At 36.6% G+C, this 20,251-nt stretch overlaps 1 protein-coding gene across 3 annotated transcripts in view; it reads right to left on the minus strand.

The window, feature by feature from the left end:
• The window catches only part of CDK13 (cyclin dependent kinase 13), a 118,516-nt gene that overhangs the window by 88,933 nt on the left and 9,332 nt on the right, over positions 1-20,251 (minus strand). For all 3 annotated transcript variants that reach the window (XM_026502864.4, XM_057304155.1, XM_026502854.4), the window contains exon 2: positions 1,135-1,794. In XM_026502864.4, the coding sequence (XP_026358649.1) occupies positions 1,135-1,794 (660 nt within the window). The remainder of the gene's footprint in view (positions 1-1,134; positions 1,795-20,251) is intronic.

Genomic DNA, 20,251 nt, shown 5'->3' on the forward strand with positions numbered 1-20,251 from the left:
GGGTTATTCTCTTACTAATGAAGTGACTCAATTCTGCATTCATGCCTCTCTGTGATGGAAGCCCATTCCGGGACTCATCAAATTATAGATCACTACTCTGTTATGAACCTTCAGTGTTCCTAGAGAACAGTCAAACCTGTAAATACCACAATTAGAGTGGTATAATTGGAGAATACTTCTTGGATGAGATCTCTTGGCAACATTAATGATTGTAGAAAAAAGACATTATAGAGGGCACGAAACACAAGAATTATGATTTTTTTTTGTTTTAAATTATAAAATTTTCATAATGCCAGCCAAAGTGAGCACTTGAAAGACTACCCACACAGCATTTTTATCCACTTGTTTTCGAATTCTATAAAGATGTCAGCTAGGAGAACTACTCATATAGTTGTTTTTTAACAGAAAATGAGGGGAAAACAGCTCTAATTTCTCCGTAAAAATAAAAATGAAAAAGGTTAAGTGGTATAATAGATATTACACAATAGCATAATGCTTCTATCCTAGCATACATTTCAGAAATATTCTTAGAACTGCACTTACTTTACACTCACCTTCATCCTCTAAAAAATAAAATGTTTCAAAATAAAAAAACCCTCATATCCCCAATATTCACAATACAAATCTGTAAACATGTTAAAGGAAAACATAAACACATTATGGATTTTCTGTAACATAAAATTAATCTCCAATTGCAAAAAATTAAGATTCAAGAAAAGTCTAAAAAATGATAAACTCATAAAGCTACCCAGAGTGATAAATTTATAAGACCACTGAAGAAACCTAGAAATAACCAACACACCTGCTATTATCACCCAGGGCAGATTCTCTCATAAATTGTCCCGTTTCTGATAGTGTCATTAAGGAACACTAAGCTAAAGAAAACACAGTATGGGCATTTCTAATTCCCAAGCTAAAATACATTGTATCCCAAGGCAACAGCAAATTTTTCCTGGAATTCTTAAACGTTAATTCTGTCATCCTACAAGGATGTGCTTCATTTTAAGGTGTACATAATAAAGATAACTTATGATTTTTTAATAACCTTTCTATTTGGGGGGATCAGATAACTTCTCACTTCAAACTTTTCTTTCTTTCTTTAAACTGCTGGTGACAACACTTTCTGGAACCTACCTGTCAGCGTCTTTATCTTCAGGCAGCATGGGAGGCAATGGTAGCGGTGGTAATGTAGAGGTCACTAAAGCCACATGTTGCTCCTTCTCCTTGGCTCCTAAGCTTGGTGTAAGTGGTTTGGTTTTCTCTTTAAGAGATACTGGTTCGTCCTTTGTAGCAGCAGATTTACTCTCCTTCCCAACCACAACTGCTTTCTTGGTGGCTTTATCTACAATCAAGTTATTGTCCACCTTTGTTACCTGAAGAGGTGGCTTTGTTTTTGCCTTGTCATTTTTTAAAGTTCCACTGCTGGAGGGAGAAGGTGCATGTTCAGTTTTCAGTTTCTTCACATCCTTCACATGGTTGGTTTGTGACACGCCAGCCCCGGTCTCTGCGCTCCCCTTCGTAGGCGTAGAAGTGTTGGAAGCTTTGGCAGCTTTGGCAGCGGCCTCAGCAGCCTTCGCCGCCTCTGCAGCCTTCGCCGCCTCTGCAGCCCTCGCCGCCTCTGCAGCCCGGGCTTTTTTATTCTTGTTCAACTCGGCTGCCAGGCTACTCTTCAGAGTTAGTGTGCTAGGAGAAATGCTAGAATGACGACTTCTGGATCTAGACAATCTGTGCCTGCTACGAGATCTTGAATGCCTAGATGAATATGGGCTTCTGCTTCGGGATTTGGCAGAACGTCTGGTGGAAAATAATGAAGATTTAGTCAGTAATTCAGAAAAGTTCAGTTTGAACTTTATAAAAACTGCAAACTCAAGCCTGTGAAATCAAACAGAAATTTATTTGATTTCAAAATCATAATACAGTTTGTGGATTTTTTAAAAACAGAAAATGCTTTTAAGCAGATTATTGTCTGGTAGCTACAGGTTTCCTGAAAATAGACTGATTATCTTGATGTTGGTCTAGCCTAAGAATGCTCAAAGGTGAAAATGGATGAAAGCAGATCTTTGTGAGAAGAAATACTGTACGGTTAGGAGAAAAAGTGTGACAAGGCGTCCCTGCTGTCTTGGAAAACAGAAGTATGCAACAAGGACACACCAATGACAGCAGTAGCAGAGTCAAGTCTGACCAATCATTCACCAGGGAGACCATCTCCACACCTGAAAAGCATCCTCATCTCCCAAGTTCAGAAGTCAGTAGTGCTCTGTCCAAAGTAAGAGTGAAAAAGATAAATGTCTATCATGAGACAGTAAATACAATCTCTAAATTCTGGAAACTACTTAATAACAACTGTGTATTTCACCTCCCCAAAATTACTGGAAAACACAAAAACTATCATACATTTGAAAGTATGGTGGCAACCAAAATTCCTATACAACAAATGCAGCACAGCGCCACGTGAAAGGAAGCTGCACCAAAGGCACTATGATATTACTTTGACATGGTTGCCATGTCTCGTTTTAATGCTCCCACCAACCGGAGTGATATATCTAAAGTTTACAGATTAGAAATTTAATCTAAAATACTATGTTACCTAAAATCAATCCCATACTGATCGGTAGTTGTACTGGTAATTATCTTACTGCCATTACCCTATTCCTCCAATACTCTTCTGCCCAACTCTGTGCCCAAGGAGGCTAACGTTAACAGACACATCTTCTGGGTTTCAGTGCTCCCTGTCACTGGTAGATCAGAAGGTAGAACAATGCTGGATTATTCCTTCCCAGCACTCTCCCTCCTTTTGGTCACATTTTCTGACAGAAGCTTTGTCACCCTACCACCATGGCCCCTGTCAGGCACCCCTTTCTCCACAGATCTCCCCAGGCTCTAATAACATTATATGTTCCTTGCCTCTTTAACCTTCCCTCTGTAACTACAGAAAACATCCTTTGTGGGTTCCCTTAATCCACCTCTACCTCTGCAATCCTTCATTAAAGTCTCTTGCACCATCTCAGTTGGATTTGTTTCCTTCTAGAACCTTGCCTGATCTAGTTGTATGCCATATTAAACCCAGACCTTCTGTCTGTCAAGTAGGTAGGTCAACACAAGAAACAAATTAATACACTGTGAAGGAGACAGCTCCTGCTGAAATTTTGTAAAGTTACAGGGAGAGGGTAAATACAGCAAAGAAACTCCTAAGAACCCATAATTAAAATGGGCAGAGAGAAAAGGAAGCACTGGAAATTCTGTTTATATCTGACATTAATAAAGCATGGAGGAAACATTCTACAATTCTAGTATGAAAACGAAATGATGATTAGGTTTAAGATAAACTCAAACACAAATTCAACTTCTCCCGTATTCTTTCAAAAAAGATTTCAAAATGTACTAAGGGCCAACTTGTGTTTAGCACTGAGGTACTGTTTCATATAAACCTCATCCTTTATATGTAGTATTTATGTAACACTATTTTAGATTAATGGGAACACTGTTTAGAAAACATTCAAATCTAACACTTGCTTATCATTAAATATTCATTAAAATTACCAAAGAGCTTACAACTATTTGTGGAAATGAGAGGAAATGTTTTGTTAAATATAAAGTGGTATATATCTTAACTTCAGTATAAGAACCAAAAATGTCATAATATGAAATAAATACTCAGCCACATTTTTTATTTCTTCTCCCTTCAGACTGAGACCTCAAAACAAGTCTGACCATGCTTCTAGAGCAGCAGAAAGGTACAGAGCAGGAGGAAAGCAAAGAGACTATCATTTCATCAGAGGTAACAGCACAGAACTTTTGTTAAATTAGCTTTCCTACACAAGCAAGATTCTGGTCACCCAATTCATATAGACACACAAATTATATTTAACTGAAAGATTTATGACCACTGTCTCACCTAAGAAAGAGAGACAAAGGTACTAGGTAAAATCCCAACACAATTAATTCCTCTGGCCTATTAAATTATTCTTTTCTGGAAAGAATCTGGGTAAGCATTACCAGCAAAGACTTAAAATTTTGACATACCCTCCATTCCTCTCCAGTTCTTCTGTTTCTCTTCAAAAGTTCCTTAACTTTTTAACTTCATGTCCTAGTAAACAAGCATTCTCTCACATAGTGCATATTTACTAATAAATGTCAATGATATATTTACAGTTCATAACATGATTTGGGAACCTAAAATTAAATATAATCATGAAATTCAAGTTTAGGTCATTTTTACTAATGACCTTATACTTCAGCCATATAAAGTTATGAGGGTAAGAAAGAAGTGCAACTCTAAGACTATATAATGAATTATGTCATGAAGTCTTAGTAAAAGAACTGAAATGGATGGTAGATAGCAAGTCCTCTTATTTTTTTAAGATTTTATTTATTTATTTGACACAGAGGGAAAGCATGAGCGAGAGTAGGGAGACACAGAGGACAAACATACTCTGCACTAAGCACGGAGCCCACCCACCTTGGGGCTCAATCTCACAACCCCAAGATCATGACCTGAGCCAAAACCAAGAATCAATTGCTTAATCAACTGAGCCATCCAGGCACCCCGCAAGTCCTTCTTCTATTTTATTTATTTATTTTTAAGATTTTATTTATTTATTTGACAGAGAGAGAGAGGCAGCGAGAGAGGGAACACAAGCAGGGGGAGTGGGAGAGGGAGAAGCAGGCTTCCCACCGAGCAGGGAGCATGGTGCTGGGCTTGATACCAGGACCCTGGGGTCATGACCTGAGCTGAAGGCAGATGCTTAATGACTGAGCCACACAGGTGCCCCATGCAAGTCCTTCTTTTAAAGATAAGATTTTTCTTCTTTCTAAAACTGTTTTTTTCCTAATATTTCTATACTGTCAAATCTGCATTAAATATGTATTAGCTGTTTGTCTGTTTTTAATGTTTTTTTTAAGCTTTTTTTTTTTTTTTTTAAGATTTTATTTATTTGGGGGCACCTGGGTGGCTCAGTCGTTAAGCGTCTGCCTTCGGCTCAGGGGGTGATCCCAGCCTTCTGGGATCGAGCCCCACATCAGGTTCCTCCGCTGGGAGCCTGCTTCTTCCTCTCCCACTCCCCCTGCTTGTGTTCCCTCTCTCGCTGGCTGTCTCTCTGTCAAATAAATAAATAAAAAATCTTAAAAAAAATTTTTATTTATTTGTGTGAGAGACAGAGTGCACACAAGAAAAGGAAGCAGTATACAGAGGGAGAAGTAGGCTTCCCACTGAGCAGGGAGCCTGATATAGGACTCGATCCCAGGACCCCGGGATCATGATCTGAGCCGAAGGCAGATGCTCAACCAACTGAGCCACCTAGGCGTCCCAATGTCTTTAAGAGATGATAGTATCTTTTTAAGAAGTTAAGAGAACTTTCTATGTTTCTCAAGTTTCCAAATTCATGTAACACAAAGCAGAACCACAATAAAAACTCAGTATCCTGAAACTCAACTGGTTAGTGCTTATTGTTAATTAGGTTAGTGTTCCTTAGAAAGAGCATGGTGTACTATTCACTCAACTGTATCACACAATCTCTCCAAGAGTCCAGGTCTTCTGAAATGGTGCATAATTAGCAAACACTGATTCTTAAAAATTTTACTATAAGATCTAATCCCTTATTATAAAAAACAATATTGAACAGTGCTATCCAAAAGAACTTTCTGGAATGACAGTGTTCCATATATGTTGTGTCTGATATTGTAGCCACTATTTTCAACATTTTTTAGCCTGCTTATTTCTTTTCTTTTTAATATGGGGGTTTAGTATTGATAAAGAGTATTTTAATTTTATTTTATTTGAGAGACAGAGAACAAGCACACATGTGAGTGGGAAGGGGGAGGAGCAAAGGGAGAGGGAAAGAAAATCTTAAGCAGGCTCCACGCCCAGTGTGAGCCCTTGCGCTGAAATCAAAAGTCAGACACCAAAGGACTGAGCCAACCAGGCACCCCTACCCTGCTTATTTCACATGCTAACAGCGGTTATACCCATTTCAAAAACTTGTTGATTACCCTCCCCAAAAGGATATAAAAACCACTTCCTATGCAAGGATCGTCCAACATACGCTAATCAATACATGTGATATACCACATCAACAAAATGAAGGATAAAAATCACAGGATCATCTCAGTAGATGCAGGAAAAGCATGACAAAATTCAACATCCTTTCATGATAAAAACTAAACAAAGTATAGAAGGAACATACCTCAACATAATAAAGGTCATTTAAGACAAGCCCACAGCTAACATCCTATACTCAATAATGAAAAGCTGAAAACTTTTCCTCTAAGATGAGGAACAAGACAACAATACACACTCTTACCACTTTTATTCAACATAATACTGGAAGTCGTAACCTGAGCAATTAGGCAAAAAAATTTTTTTAAAAAACAAGAGAAATTGGGGCACCTGGGGAGCTCAGTTGGTTAGGTGTCTGACTCTTGATTTTGGCTCAGGTCATGATCTTGGGGTCCTGGTATTGAGCCCTGCAACAATTCCCCAATCTGTGGGGAGTCTGCTTGAGTATTTCTCCCCCTCTCCCTCAGCCCCCCCCACATGTGTATGTGTGTGTGCGTGCACTCTCTCTAAAATAAATAAATCTTAAAAAAAGAAAGAAAAAAAGCATCAAAATCAGAAAGAGGTAAAATCTTCTGTTTGTAGAAAACCCTTCCAAAGATACCACTAAAAGGATGTTAGAACTAATAAATTCAATAAAGTTTCAGGATACAAAATCAACAGTTGACCCTGGAACAATGCAGGCATTACGAGAGCCCGAGGCCTTCTGTACAGTTGAAAATCCACCTTTAACTTTTGGCTCCCGAAAAACTTAACTACCAATAGCCTTCCACTGACCTGATCCCTTAACAGTAACATAAATAGTTGGTTAACATATATTTTGTATATTATATGCATTATATACTGTATTCTTTAAAAAAGCTAGGGAAAAAATTTTATTTAAAAAATCATAAAGAAGAGAAAACAGACATACATTTACAGTACTATGTCTAACTTTTGGGGGAAAAAAAAACAACCCGTGTATAAGTGGACCCACGCTGTTCAAACCTGTGCTCCTCAAGGGTCAATTGTGTTTCTATACACTAACAACAAACCACTGAAAAGAGAAAGAAAATAATCTTATTTATAACAGCATCAAAAAGAATAAAATACTTAGGAATAAATTTAATCAAGGAAGTGAAAGAAACTGATTAAAGAAATTGGAGAAGGCACAAACAAATGGAAAGATATTCTGGGCTAATGAAATGTAAGAATTAGTATTGTTAAGATGTCTATACTATGCAAAGCCATCTAGAGAGTCAATGCAATCTCTATTAAAATTCCAATGGCATTTTTCACAGAAACAGAGAGAACAACCCTAAAATTCATACGGAACCACAAAAGACCCAGAACAGCCAAAGCAACTGGGAAAGAACAACAAATTTAGACATCACACTTCCTGATTTCAAATTGTATCACAAAGCTATAGTAATCAACAAAGCACAGTATTGGCATTGGGAAAAAAAAAAAGACATAAATCAATGAAACACAGTGGAGAGCCCAGAAATAAATCCATATATATATGGCCAATTAATTTTCAACAGAAGATCCAAGAATATACAATGGCGAAAAGATAATCTCTTCATAAATGGTGTTGGGAAAACTGGATAGCCACATGCAAAAGAAAGAGAAAGAAAGAGAAAAGAAATTGGACCCCTATCTTGCATTATACACAAAATCAACTCAAAATGGATTAAAGACTTAAACGTAAGACCCAAAACCATAAAACTCCTGGAAGAAAACATAGGCTCCTTGACATGGTTTTTGGCAATGGTTTTCAGATTTGACACCAAAAACAAAACAAACAAAGCAAAAATAAACAAGTGGGACTCATCAAACTAAAAAATTATGCTCTGCAAAGGTAACCTGCTAGGCTGTCTATCATCAAAAAAATAAGCAATAACGAATGCTGGTAAGCATGCAGAGAAAAAAGAACCATTGTACACTGTTGGTGAGAATGTAAACTGATAGAGCACTATGGAAAATAATATGGAGATTACTCTAGAAGTTAAAAATAGAACTACCAAATGATCCAGATATCCCACTTCTGGGTATATAAGCCAAAGGAAATGAAAGTACTATCTCAAGGAGATACCTGTACTCTCATGTTCACTGTGGCACTATTCACAATAGCCAAGGAAAAAAAACAACCTAAGTGTCCATCAACAGATGAATGCATAAACAAAAGTGTAGTGTGTGTGTATACGTGTGTGTAATGGAATACCATGCAGGCTTTAAAAAGGAAGGAAATTCTGCCATTTGAGATAACAGAAATGAACCTGAAGAGTATTATGCCATGTGAAATAAGCCAGAGAAAGACAAATATTGCACGGTATCACTTACGTGTGGAATCTTAAAAAAGTCAAACTCATAGAGAGAATAGAAGGGTGAGTTCCAGGAGCTAAGAGGGAGGGGAAAAGGGGAAAAGGGATACAAACTTTCAGTTATAAAATTAATAAGGTATGAGAATTTAATGTGTAACATGGTGACTACAGTTGGTAATACTGTATACCTGAAATTCAAAAAAACAGAATTTAAACCAAAAAAAAAAAAAAAAAAAGTAAATGTATGAGATGATGGATGTATTACTTAACTTGATTATGGGAATCCTTTCATAATACATACATGTATCAAATCATCAAGTTGACACTTTAAATATAATTTTGTCAATTATATCTTTTTTAAAAAGATTATTTATTTGAGAGCAAGAGAGAGCACAGTGGGGAGGGGAAAGGGGGGGCAAGAAAAATGGGCTCTATCCCAGGACCCTGGGATCATGACCTGAGCCCCTGAGCCAAAAGCAGACACCCAACCAATGAGCCACCCAGGTGCCCCTAATTTTGTCAATTATATCTTAATAAAACTAGAAAAAATGCTTTCTAAACTGAAGAACAATAAAGTAGTAACACTTTTTCAAAAACCTTTCTCAATCACCCCTTTTTCTACGTTCTCAGTCAAAATTCTAAACACTCCTATGTAATTTGCCATTTTTGCTTTTAGAACAGCTCGATCGACTTTTTTTTTCCATTTTTTCAATTAACTATTAACAGTACTATGGCAGCCTCTTAAATTCATCTCCCTGCTTCAGATCTTCCTTCACCCTATCTAATCCATACTTAATGCAAAACGAACACCTTCCTCTAACAATCGACTCCCTGCAATTCTGTGATTTTAATTTCACCACTCTCCTCCACCCATTTACCCAGGCTAGAAATCTTCCCAGATTCCTGAAGCCCATACCACATCCTATCAATTGTCTCACTTTATTAGTTCTAACCCTACATTCCCTTACATCCATGCTTCTAAGCATGTTCCCTATTGCTGCTGTAACAAATTACCACAGATCTAATGGCTTAACCACACAAATTTATTATCTTACAGTTCTTGAAGGTTGAAATTCCAAAATCAGTCTCATTGGCTAAAATCAACACATCACTAGGGCTTTGTTCCTTCTGCAGTCCCCTGGGAAAATCTGTTTCTTTGCCTTTTTCAGGTTCTAAAGGTCCATGCCTTGGCTCTCAGTCCTCCAACAATCTGACCTCTGCTTCCTTTATCACATTTCCTCTTCCTCTGCTTCTATCCTCACATGCCCTTTTCTGACTCTGCTGACCTTCTTGCTTCCTCTTATAAAGATCCTTGTGATTACATGGCACCCACCTGTACAATCCAGGATAATCTCCCCATCTCAAGATCCCTATTTTTTTTTAAAGATTTTATTTATTCATTCGACAGAGAGAGAAAGGGAACACAAGCAGGGGGAGTGGGAGAGGAAGAAGCAGGCTCCCAGCGGAAGAGCCTGACGTGGGGCTCGATCCCAGAACGCCAGGATCAAGCCCTGAGCCAAAGGCAGACGCTTAACGACTGAGCCACTCAGGCACCCCTCAAGATCCCTATTTTAATCAGACCTACCAAGTCCCTTTATCATGTACGGTAACATACTCATAGGTTCATAGGAACATCTTTGGGGGAGCCATTATTTAGCCTAGCACACCCTCCCATTTCTCAAGGCCCCTGTTCTGTTTCAGACCTCATTATCTCCCCTCAGGGCTACCTTATCGTCTTAAAAATCTTCATATCTAGTCTCTCCCTGCTCCAATTATTTCTATAGACACTATAACTGAACTAATCTTCACTGTTCAGTGACTATTACATGCCCTAAATTCATTCACTTTCCTTCTCTTTTTAATAGCTGCTCCAAACCTTCACAAGTTATTCCACACCTTTCTACCTGTCTTCAAGTTAATAATTTCCAAAGTCATCTTAACATCACTTTACTTCTATTTTGCAGAAAAACAAAACAAAACACAAAAAATATCAGGCATGTCTCCTGCCTGCAAGTTTAATCTGTATCTCCATCTACTTCACATTTTACCTGAGCTCAGAATAGAGGTGTTTCTCTTCCTATCCAGGGCTAACTCTTATATAACGCTATCAATTGCCATATCTCTAGATCTTACTTCATTTTTTTTTTAAAGATTTTATTTATTTATTCGACAGAGATAGAGATAGCCAGCGAGAGAGGGAACACAAGCAGGGGGAGTGGGAGAGGAAGAAGCAGGCTCCCAACAGAGGAGCCTGATGTGGGGCTTGATCCCACAACACCGGGATCACGCCCTGAGCCGAAGGCAGACGCTTAACCGCTGTGCCACCCAGGCGCCCCTCTAGATCTTACTTCAAAGAGTGTGGGGCACAAATCAGCAGCATCAGTCTAATCTGGGAGTTTGTCAGAAATGCTGTATCTCAGGCCCCAACCCAGACCTTCCGATTCAGAATCTGCATTTTAACAAGATCCCCACTGAAGTTTGAGATGCACTATGCTAGGCTCCTCTATGACTACTCCATTACTTGTGACTTCAACCCTTTGCTATCCATTTACTATTTCCCTGCAAGGATTAAATCATTCAAGTCTCTAAGATCTTGTAAAACAGACAAGAAAAAACAAGCAAATAATGGTACTTTGATATTTTATCTTTTTCTCTCCTTCCAATTACAGCCAAATTCTCATACATACACAACCCCATGTATCCCTCAAACCACAGTAATTTGGCTTGTATCCTCACTGAAATTACCAAGGTGACCAATGACCTATCTTTGGGGTCGGGGGAAATATCAATACCTGCGATGACAATGCTGACCACACCCTTAAAAACACTTCCTAACCACTTTTAGTACCTTCTTTTTCCTGATTATTTTCTTACTTCTATGGCTATTTTCTCAGTGCTCTCTTAAGATTCCTCTTCTTCACTAAGTTCATCCACCCACAAGAGTCTAATTATGCTATGAATGGTTTAAATTATCACCTAAACATTGATTACCTCACAAAGTTATCCTCCCGGCTCCCAATTATCCTATATGCAACTTCAACACAATACAGATAAAACGATTAAGCTTCCTCTCCAAATCCATCCTTTTTCTTCTTAAAGATACCCTATTCTCAGGCAAGGGCAGATTCCAAAATTCTGAAATAGCAAAGATCCAGAAATCCTTCTATATTCCACATGGTCCCTTTCTTCTTCCATATCCAACTGATGTCCAAGTCCAGCTATTTTTAACATCTTAAGCATCTCGACAGTTTTCCAGGCTCTTTGTCCCCAAAGCTATTCTTTCTCATTAGGTCCTATATCATCTCTCACTTGGCCCAGTTCAACAGTCTCCTCTCTGTGTTTCCCACCTCCAATCTCTATCCTTTCCAGTTTATTCTCCCTACCACCACCTGAATCTTTCAGTTACCCCTCTACCAAAGCTCTTGACAACCTTGCACTGCATACAAAGACCTTGTCCAGCCAGCCCAAAACATACAAAGTATCAGGCATAGAAAGCTGCTCTCACATTCCTCTCTTCACCTCTTTTATCTAGCTAAGTACAGGGATACTTCATATCATAGCACAATGTCTACCACACCTCTATCAAGCCTTCCCTCATTATGAAAGCTGGAGATGTTCCTCGTCCTATGATCCTACTACACTTTGTTCATACCTCATTAGAATAATAATTATATAATCTGTCTTTCCCAACTAGACTGAGATCAGTGTATCTCCATAGCCCTGACTAGCACAATCCTGGCAAAGGCAGATACTCAATAAATATTTGTAGAATTAAGGACACTGGTGAGAGTATCTCTGCTGAACAGAATTCACTTTCCTTAGCCTAATATTAAGGTGCTGCATGATCTTCCTGGTTCTAACTGACCTTTCCTTACCAAGTTCTGATTCTGTCTAACACTACCATGCCTTGACTCCCACAAACTCACTTACTGAAAATATTCTCTTCCCGCCATCTTCTATTGAAGTCTCATCCATCTTTCAAGAATGTAGTTCAAGAGTTCTTACTTACTCATAAAGCCTTACCACCACCTCCAAGAAGGCTCTCCCTTTCTGTGAACCCCCACTGGGCTTTATCTGCATCTTTCTTAAGATCTAACTATTCATAACTTTGCATTTTAGATATTTACCACATTGTCTATTAGACTATATCCTCTTTGAGGAGCAGAAACTAGGTCTAACTCACTTTTTTATCTATCCACAGCCCTTAGCATAACACCATACAGACAGTAGTCTTTTACTGAGTAAACAAACATACAGTAAACCTCACAGTTTACAAAACACTTTTATAGACATTTTTCATTTGACTTGTTCTTCATAGCAACAAGGTATACAGAAAGGAGATGAGGGAACTAAGAAGAGAGTTAAGAAATTTATTTAGAGTTCAAGAGCTATAAAGAGATAGAGTCAATATGAAAACCAAGTCTTCCAATTCAAAGCCAGGCACTATTTTTTTGCTACCACATCAAATTATATCCTTCCCCTCCATTTATTTAATTCTTATCTGTCTTTAAGGATCAAGTTAAAGTCCCATCTCCTTTATAAACTCCCCATTTGCTAAAATCCCATAACGCTTGTGACATACTGCTTTGTATTTTATGTCTTTGTCTTTTAAAAACATAAATTGGATTATGCTATACCTTTGCCTAAAACTCTCCAATGGCTTCTCACTGCATTTAGAATAAAAATAAAAATCTTTATTGTGATCTGCAAGACCCAAACTGCCTCTCATCTTTATCCCTCCTTCACTCACTAGGCTCTAGCCACACTAGCCTCTTTTCTAGTTCTTCAAAAAGTTATGCTTCTTTCCTGACTTGATGTCTTAGCAATTGTTTTCTCTTTCTGGGATGCTTAGATCATCACATAGCTGCTCTTTCTTGTCACTCAGGGGTCTATTTATTTATCAACCCCATAGTGAGGCTCTCCCTCATCAGAAAGGTAAATGAACACATCATACACCCCTCTCTTCCCACCACTGTCTTGTTCATCACTATATCCCCAGTGCCTAGATCAAAAGATATTTATTGAATTGATGAACAAAAGAACAAAGAACATGTTATTAACTACTTTTCTAAATGCTGTCTGCAAATACTAGCAGAGTGCTTTGTATAACTGCTATCCAGCTAATTAACTGATAGGCATAGGTCCACTGAAAAATTCTACTTAAACTAAAAAGACTTAGGAGACAAAATAACCCTTAGCTAATTAGCTTCTTCATATAAACATTAAGATGAATTTATTATTTTTATTAACAATCAAACATTTTACATCCTTATCCCACAGGGATTTAATGACTGAAACTAGTTTTTCTATTGTAAAACTATCTTCATTTCTTATTTTTAATAACTAGAGGGTCCTCTTGTTTAGAAAAATACATAGTCACAGAAGAAACACAAATGGCCAGTAAAGAAATTTAAATGCTCCCTTCTCTATTGTAACCAGAAAAGGCAAAATAAAAGGATGGTAATAAATTTGTATCCATCATAAGGGCAAAAATAGGAATTTTGAAAATATCAATTATTCATAAGAATGCACAAAAATGGTCACTTACATAAATTATCAGAGGGAATATAAAATTACACTGACTTTTTTTTTTTTTTAAGATTTTATTTATTTATTCGACAGAGAGACAGCCAGCGAGAGAGGGAACACAAGCAGGGGTTGTGGGAGAGGAAGAAACAGGCTCACAGCGGAAGAGCCCGATGTGGGACTCGATCCCACAACGCCGGGATCACGCCCTGAGCCGAAGGCAGACGCTCAACCGCCGTGCCACCCAGGTGCCCTACACCGACTTTTAAAAAGGAAATTTGGCAATATCTATCAAATGCTTTTGATCTGCAATTTCACCTATAAGCACATATCCGACAAAAACACTTCCATATGTTGTCAAAAAGTTACTACACAGATATTCTTTAAAGGACTGGCTGTAATACAGAAAAAATGAAAAAACAGTGCCCAACATCTGATAGTTAAAAACATCTGAAACATTTCATTATTATAATTCTATGTAGTCATTTGGAAAGATCTTCAAATCCTACTGCTAAACAAAAAAAGCATGTAAAAAAATTTATGGCATAGTAATATTCTTAATGTTTATGTGTATGTATGTATGTTTGTATATAAGCACATACACAGAAAAAGGATAAACACCAACTACTGACATGGTAATATACTTGAAAAGGAATAGGAATGAAAAGGACATAAAGGGTAGTTTTCACATCTTGCTGTGTATGCTTCTGTACTGTTTTCAAGCATCTTGCATATAACCCTTAAATACAGAGTATGGGTTTAAAAAAACGTAACACAATTTTTCATTGTAGAGAACTCAAAAATACAGTAAAGTTTAAAAATAAACACTAACAGAACTTGCCTATGGTTCTGTCGTAGCCTGTATGTCCCTGATTACTACTCTGTTATTCCCAAATAAATCCACTTTTGCTAGTAAAAATAAATAAATTAAAAAAAAAAAAAAAAAAAACCACCACCAGGGGCTCCTGGCTGGCTCAGTCAGTAGAGCATGCAACTCTTGATCCTGGGTTCATGAGTTCAAGCTCCACGTTGGGCACAGAGATTACTTAAAAAAAAAAAAAAAACACACAAAAACCCAAAACATCAATATAATACTCAAAACTCATCAAAAAAATAAACACCAACAGAAAAGTTTAAAGATGAACACCAGAAATTACAACAAACCAAAATGTATGGTACGAAGAAATCTTACTTTTTAAAATAAAAATAAAAAAGGTTGTACAAATTTATTCTTACTCCAGTATATCAACTGCTAACCTTAAAAAATTAAATTTAGAATATCATGAGTACTTAAGTAACACTAATTTAAAAAATACTATAAACATGAATGCATATAGGGACGCCTGGGTAGTGCAGTCGTTAAGTGTCTGCCTTCGGCTCAGGGTGTGATCCCGGCGTTCTGGGATCGAGTCCCACATCGGGCTCCTCCGCTGGGAGCCTGCTTCTTCCTCTCCCACTCCCCTGCTGTGTTCCCTCTCTCGCTGGCTGTCTCTCTGTCACATAAATAAATAAAATCTTTAAAAAAAAATGAATGCATATAGTTTTCATAATAAAACACTTTTCAAATGTTTCTTCATGCATATTGAGGAAATCAATATAGCTAATCATTACACAAACTACAAAATACATTCTCCTCTTTTCCTAGACCCTAGCACAGTAATGAATAATTACACCAGTTCATGTATTAGGGTCAACCAAAACATCTAGAGGGTTTTTTTTGATACCAAAAATTAGACCCTGATTGGAAATCATTTTAAACCAAAATAAAAGTAGGCATTTATAAAAAAAATTCGCAGCCAACATCATTCTGTGGAAAAAAAACTAAAATGCTTTCCCTATAGGACCAGGATCAAAACAAGGAAGTCTAAGTTTGCCACCTCTAATCAACACTGTACTTGAGATTCTAGCCACTGCAATTAGGCAAGAAAAAATAAATAAAAGGAATCCAGATGGAGTGGGGGGGAGGGAAGAAGTAAAACTATTTGCACATGACATAATCTTGTACATAGAAAATCCTAAGAAATCAACTAAAAACTACTAGAACTAATAAACAAGTAAGCAAGATGGCAGGATACATGATCAATGTAGAAAAATCTATTGCAGTTCCATACACTAGCAATGGACAATTAAATGAAATTACAAAAACAATTCCCATTACAAGAGCCTTAAAATGTATACTTAGTAATAAATCTAACCAAAAAAAGTTCAAGGACTGTACCCTGAAAACTTCAAATTACCAATGAAAATATTGAGGGAGCATAAATAAATGGAAAGACATTTAATATTCATGTATTTGATGACTTAATCATTAAGACGGCAATACTCCCAAATTGATCTCCAGATTTAGTACAATCCCAGTGAAAATCCAAGCTGCCTTTTTTGCACAATTTGGCAAGCTGATCCTAAAATTCATGTAGAAATCCAAAGGACCCCTCACCCCCTCCATAAAAAAAGGGGGGGGGGATCAAAGCAATATAAAAGAACAAAGTTGAAAGACTTGCACTTCCTGATTTCAAAAACTAACACAAAATTAGAATAATCAAGACTGTATGGTACTGGCGTAAGATGAACATGTAAATCAATGGACTAGAACTGACAGCCCAGAAATAAGCCCTCACATTTATGGTCAATGCGTTTTAAAAAGAATGCCAATACAATTCGATGGAGAAAGAATAGGTTTTTTTTAACAAATGATGTTGGCATAAATGGCTTTCCATGCAAAAGAATGAAGTTGGACTACTTTCTCTTGCCATACACAAAAATTAACTTAAAATAGATCAAGGACCAAAATGTAAAAGCTAAAACTATAAAACTCTTAGAAGAAAACATAGGAATAAATCTTTGTGATGTTCGATTAGGCAGAGTCTTCTTCGATATGATATCAAAGCACAAGCAACAAAAGAAAAAATAAAGTGGACTTCATCAAAATTAAAAATTTCTGTGCATTAATGGATGTCAACAAAGAGATACAATGGGAAAAATTTTTGCAAGTCATCTATCTGTACCATAATTTAACTGCTTCCCTAGTCACTGTATTTAGGTTGTTCCCAGATTTTTTCTTTAACTAGGTTGACATCATTCCTCTGATTTTACAAGCAGAAAGACCAGAGTTCAAAAAGGATAAGTGAATTGCTTAATAGTGCTCTGGTATGAATGCACCAGAATTCATACCTAAATCCACATCTGTATAATTTCTAGTCTTTGCTTTTTCCTTTAGAGCGGATATTTACCCAGTCAACCCAAGAGAGAAGATCTGCCAACTAGATAGGAGTCTTTTGGTTGTTCTGTAAACACTTCACCCTAAAAATTCTTTCCTTTTTTTCTTCTTATGGGTCCAAAGACAATGACTCAAAAGCTAAGTGACTTGTCCAAAGTTTACACTGTTAGAATGACCTAAGTGGTTACAAACAAGTTACCTAGGTTAGAGTCTATTTTTGCACTAAGTTAAAACTGACTCTCCCAAATATAAGAGTTCTTCTTTCTAGAAGAAATGTCACAGGCATATTAGTACCCAAAATATATAAAGAACTCTAGAGATTCAACAACAAGAAGAAATCCCAATTTTAAAATAGGTGAAGGATTTGAATAAACATTTTCCAAAAAAAGATATATAAATGTCTAATAAACATATGAAAAGATGCTCAATATCATTAGTCACTAGGGAAATGCAAATCAAAAGTACAAGGAGATATCAGAACAAGTATAATAAAGAAGACATTGTCAAGGATATGGAGAAACTGAAACCCTCATATATTGCTGGTTGGTATATAAAAGTGATACAGCCACTGAGGAAAATAGGTTGGCAATTCCTTAAAATGTTAAACACAGAATTACCATATGACCCAGAAATTCCACTCATATATACCCAAGAGAAATATACACCCAAGAGAAATATACATATATATATATATATATATGTATATTCAAGAGAAATAAAAACATATCTCATGAAAAAAAACTCATGCAAAAACTAAACATAAGTGTTCATGGAAGCATAATTCGCAACAGTCAAAAACTGAAAACAACTGAAACGTCCATCAGCTGAAAATAAAATGTGGAATATTCATACAATGGAATACTAGCTATTTTGCCATAAAAAGAAATAACTGATGACACATGCTACAACGTAGATTAACCTTAAAAACAGTATGCTTAAATGAATTTAGTCAGCCATAAAAAACCATGAATCATATGATCCCATTTATATGAAATGTCCAAAATAGGCAAATCCAGAGAGATAGAAAGTAGACTGGTGGTTGCCAGAAACGTGCAGAGGTGAGAATGGGGACTGACTACTAACAGGCACTGAGTTTCTTTTTGAGGTGATTAAAATGTTCTAAAATTAATCATAATGGCTGCACAACCCTGAATATACTAAAGGCTACTGACTGTACCAGTTAAAATTAAATGGCATGGTAGGTGAATTATATCTCAAAAAAGATGTTACTTTAAAAACTAGAAAAATTAAGTAACATAAAACTGAAATGCTTGTGTTTATTTCCTTTATATTCCTTGTAAAACACTAAAAGTTAAGGAAATAAAAGAGTCATGACTGACTTTTTGCAGATTCTCTCAGGCAAACAAGTTCTAGTCCACTGAGCACATGAACTGTATTTGTCTTCAGGTATCACTGAACCATGCCCTGATACGTGTTTTTGAAGAGAGAAAAAGGAAAGATGGTAAAAAGAGTACAGGAAAGGCTTAATACTTTATCTGCACCAAAGCACATTGTTTTGATTGGTCCAGCTCCAGTCATTACAAATGTATTCATAAGCCAATACTAGACCCTATTAATATCAGAAGTTTTTTCCCCAAAGTCTAAGGTGCTAGACATTTTCTTATACAAATTTATTTAACACCATTTGTTGGGTATCTATTTCCTATCACATGCTGCGGTAAGTGCTTAAGAGACCCTAAGATTAAAAAAGAACCCCATGGGACTTACAATCCAGTGGATGAAGCAAAAACAAAATATTATGTAAATTCTCGTCAAACTACACAAGCCAGAAGCAGAATAAATCTAAGTACTAAAGAGGGGAAAAAAGTCCATGTAGAATTCCATACCCAGCAAAAATATCTTCCAAAATGGAGACTTTTTCAGACCAATAAAACAGCAGAGCTACATTATAAGAAATGTTGAAAGCCACTTCTCTCACTAGAGGAAAATACTACATCAAAACTTGGATCTACATAAAGGAATGAGAAGTGTTTGAAAAGGTAGAAATTAAAGCAGATATAAATGATCTTTTTCATTTTTAAATTGCATGTCTATAAATAACATACATAAGTCATATATAAATATACATATATACATATAGAAATTAGACATATCACAAAACGGTACATAAGAAAAAATGTAAGCATACTCTTGTCATATGATAAGATCTTGACTGTGATAAATTAAAGATGTATATTATAAAACCAAAACGGAAATCTTTGTGACCATGAGTTAGTCTTATTTTGGGGTGGCACAAAATACACGCATCATAAAGGAAAACAAGTGCTATACTGGACTTCATCAAATTCTGCTCTTCAAAATTACTGTTAAGTAAAGGCAAGCCACAGAATGAGAAGAATCATTTGCAAAATATTTGTATCTGACAAAGAACTTGTATCTAGAATATGTACAGAACCCTTAAAATTCAATAAAACAACCCAATTCATAAAGCATATGGACAAAACATTTTAAGACACTTCACAAAAGATATGAAGAGCAAATAAGCATATGGAAAGATGCTTAACATTATCAGTCATTAGGCATTTGCAAATAAAACAACAATGACGTACCACTATACATCCACCAGAACAGCTAAGAACAAAGACTGACAAAAACTGAAGTCTTAGTTAGGATGTGACGCTATTGGAACGCTCACAGACTGTTGACTAGAATGCAAAATGGTACTATTTTGGAAAACAGGCTGCTTATAAAGCCAAAAATTCACTTACAACACAGCAATCCCCCTCCTAATTTACTCATGAGAAATAAAAACAAAAGAACTATATTCAAATATTCACAGCAGATTCGAACGTAATAGCCCAAAACTGGAAACAACTCAAATGCTCATCAATGGGGTAATGACAAGCAAATCACCGTATATCCATGGACTGTATAAGGAAATGGAATACTACTTGGCAATAAAAAGGATGAAACCACTCAAGCATGCAATAACATCAATGAATCTAAGTGAAGAGCACACACCAAAGATTACATACCATATAATTCTATTGATATGAAGTTTAAGAAAGGTAAAACTAATGTGACAGAAAGCAGAGTAGCAGTTGCCAAGGACCACAGGTACAGTAGGGGACAAACTACAAAGGGGACACAGGAAACTTTTTGGGGTAATGTAAATGTTCTTTATCATGATTG

This window comes from Ursus arctos, unplaced genomic scaffold, assembly GCF_023065955.2.
Source record: "Ursus arctos isolate Adak ecotype North America unplaced genomic scaffold, UrsArc2.0 scaffold_3, whole genome shotgun sequence".
In the NCBI taxonomy this organism is placed as follows: domain Eukaryota; kingdom Metazoa; phylum Chordata; class Mammalia; order Carnivora; family Ursidae; genus Ursus; species Ursus arctos.